Source organism: Habropoda laboriosa, unplaced genomic scaffold (assembly GCF_001263275.1).
Source record: "Habropoda laboriosa isolate 0110345459 unplaced genomic scaffold, ASM126327v1 scaffold134, whole genome shotgun sequence".
NCBI classification, from domain to species: domain Eukaryota; kingdom Metazoa; phylum Arthropoda; class Insecta; order Hymenoptera; family Apidae; genus Habropoda; species Habropoda laboriosa.
In genome coordinates, this window is record NW_017100266.1 from 604,209 (window position 1) to 607,136 (window position 2,928).

General features: G+C 33.3%; 1 protein-coding gene across 1 annotated transcript in view; it reads right to left on the reverse strand.

The window, feature by feature from the left end:
• Nucleotides 1-1,840: 1,840 nt before the first annotated feature.
• The window catches only part of LOC108573204 (glycine-rich cell wall structural protein-like), a 4,637-nt gene continuing 3,549 nt past the window's right edge, over nucleotides 1,841-2,928 (reverse strand). The window contains exon 5 of the mRNA XM_017935593.1: nucleotides 1,841-1,917. Within this exon, the coding sequence (XP_017791082.1) occupies nucleotides 1,841-1,917 (77 nt within the window). The remainder of the gene's footprint in view (nucleotides 1,918-2,928) is intronic.

Genomic DNA, 2,928 nt, shown 5'->3' on the forward strand with positions numbered 1-2,928 from the left:
TGTGTAAATTATTTGTTCATTAATAAATTAAAAACGAAAGAAAATAAAATAAATCTAATAAAATTCTTTTGCATTGATAATTAATAAATTCTAATAAATTTATTACTTCGTAATAAATTGCTATTTCAAATTCGTACATGTTTACAAGTTAAACATTTTAAGCACTTTCTCCAAAAATAGGCAAATACTTGAGGTGACACGTGGAATACATTGATTTGAAAGTAGAATTAAATAGGACGTATTACATGGATAAACATTCTTCTACTTGTTTTTCAAATAAACTTTGAATTATTACATCCGAGAATAATGTATTCTTCTTCAAAGTTTTCTAAATATATTACTCTGCAAAAAAGCATTAAGTTTGATAAAAAACAAAATACTTGCAAGATAAGGAGTTAAGAATAATAATTTTAAGAGGATTGGCAAATTTATAAATTGTAACGTTTTAAACTAAATTTCTATCTGCATTGTATGCAAAATGCGAATCTTAGATGACCTAAAACTCGGCACATTTAGTAATCAACATTTCTGCTGAGTGCGGTCATTTCTTAGTGCAATATTTTAATGACTGCGCTAATTCACACTTTCGTTATGTGTTCCGTGAATAGGAAGAAATTAAGGTGAAACGTAGTTTCATACGGTTAAATTTTCCATTGCATTATTCTCATTTTGAAATGGCTTCTATAATAGCGCATAATATGAGACACTCCGTATAATAACACTATGATTAACATAACAATAATTTCTACTTATTTGAGAAATTTTATTAAACAATTGTTCTTTCATCGTAAAATAAAAATTGTACATATATTTTAAAAATATTTATCTGTATTAATAATTTATTAATAATTTACTTTTCGTTACTTGTAGATTCTAATTTTTACTATTTTTAGGTTCCAAGCATCTTTATGCAAATTTTTTTATTATTCGTATCCATTTATAATAATTGTTTGTTATTTTTAGATTTTAAGTTCAAATTTGACGATAATCTAGCAATTTTTTATTTACTGAAAAATCGGTTCTCTTTCTGTGATTTTCCAATTATTATCTTTTCCATAATACGTAAAAGGAAAGATTACGTTAAGACTGCAATATCAATTACTCTCAATCTTACCCCAAAGCTACGATTACCGCCATCATTGTCATCGGATAACTGCAGGTCACCGGCACAATTGTCGCCATTGATCGCTATCTCGATTGTTACTTCAAACGTTACATCACTATAATTATGGATATTAAAGTTTTTAATGATGGTACAGTTTTCTGAGCCACGTTGAACAACTACTGAACGGACGCTAAACTTTTAACAGTAATAATTGAAACAAATCTAGAACATTTATGCTATTATGAAGCATTTGTAATGAAATAAAAAATCAGAATAATAGACGTCGATAATAGTAATTTTTTGAGTTACTTAACATTTTTTCTGCTTTTAATAAAGAAGAATAAAACAATAATTATCAAGGAGAGTAGGTTGTAATAGATATAGGTTAGGTCGCAATTTTGCTTCCAGTTTCTTCTCCTCATTCAAGTATGGTTAGTTTCACATTTTATACAAAAAACTTATATGGTTAGTTGTGTATGAAACCGCAATATTTAATTGGGGACGAATGACCGTTTCATTTTTAACAGGAAGTCCATTTCGGCAAAAAAAGGTGATTTTTATATTTCAAGGTATGTAGTATGTGTACGTTTACTCTTCGAAGGACCATTTTACAGTCGACTTTCTCTGGCCCTCTTAAACGAGTGAAAAGGGGCACGAATGTAGTAGAAATTGTAAGCTCACGAGTAATACAATCCACGTGAGAAATTACTGTCGTAGAAAGAAGTGGAAGATTGATTAAACATGGCCTCGGATTGCTACAATTGGAAATGGTTTTAAGATTCTCAAATTTTGCATAGATTCCAAGGAAAGATCTAGAACAGTACAAATACTCTTTACAAATGATAAAAATTTGCAGAACATTTCGAAAAGAATAGTAGCTATGTTTCCATTATTTTTCAATCCAAGATTTGTCGTCATTTTCACGACAAGAAGTTAGCAATCAAATAGAAGATTATTTCCAGCAGGGATATCAATATTATAAAGTTAGCTCAGAACTTTAACATTCCACTTTTCCATTGAGAAAAATCAAAAATTAAGCTCAGACTCTTCACCTAGATATATTCCAACCCATTTTATCCATACTAGATATGGCAACCTAACCTCCAAATCTCTCAACAAAATCTATCGATAAATAAACGGACAATCTATTAAGAGAAAAATATAAACTAATCAACTACGAAGGGTATAGGTGAAGTGGTATGAATGATACACAATATTTTATGTAAAAATACATAAAAAAAGCTTTATTTCGCCACCGTTTTCTTGCAAAAAGTAACGTATAAAAAAACTTTTAATCCTAATCGTCGTCGTCGTCGTCTTGGTTATCGTGTTCCTAACGTTTGTTAGAACCACCACCATCATCATCATCATCATCATCATCATCATCATCATCATCATCATCATCATCATCATCATGGTCGTCATGATCGTGGTCATCATCTTCGTCGTCACGGTCATCCTCATGATCGTGGTCGTACTCTTAAAATTCTTGCTAATCGTGTAACTCCGATTCACGAGCAGGAGCCTCATTTCACTATCGATCGTCCATTCGATTGTCCTGTTCCTGCTCGTCACCGCGGTCGTCCACGTGGGATCACAGTGTGTTGCGTCCAATAGGATCGCCGTTGAGCCGTGGCTGAAGCCGTGGCTGAAGCCGTGGCCGAAGCCGTGAATGCGTGCGTGTCGCGGAGCGTAGAGATGGGTTCGATTGCGGGTAGAGGAGGAGCTGCGGGGGTTCAACGGGCTATTTGAGTGACTAGTAAGGCCCTGAAGCGCCGGGTGCCCCGTAGGACGAGCTGGGTCCACTTGGGCCGCTGCTTCCA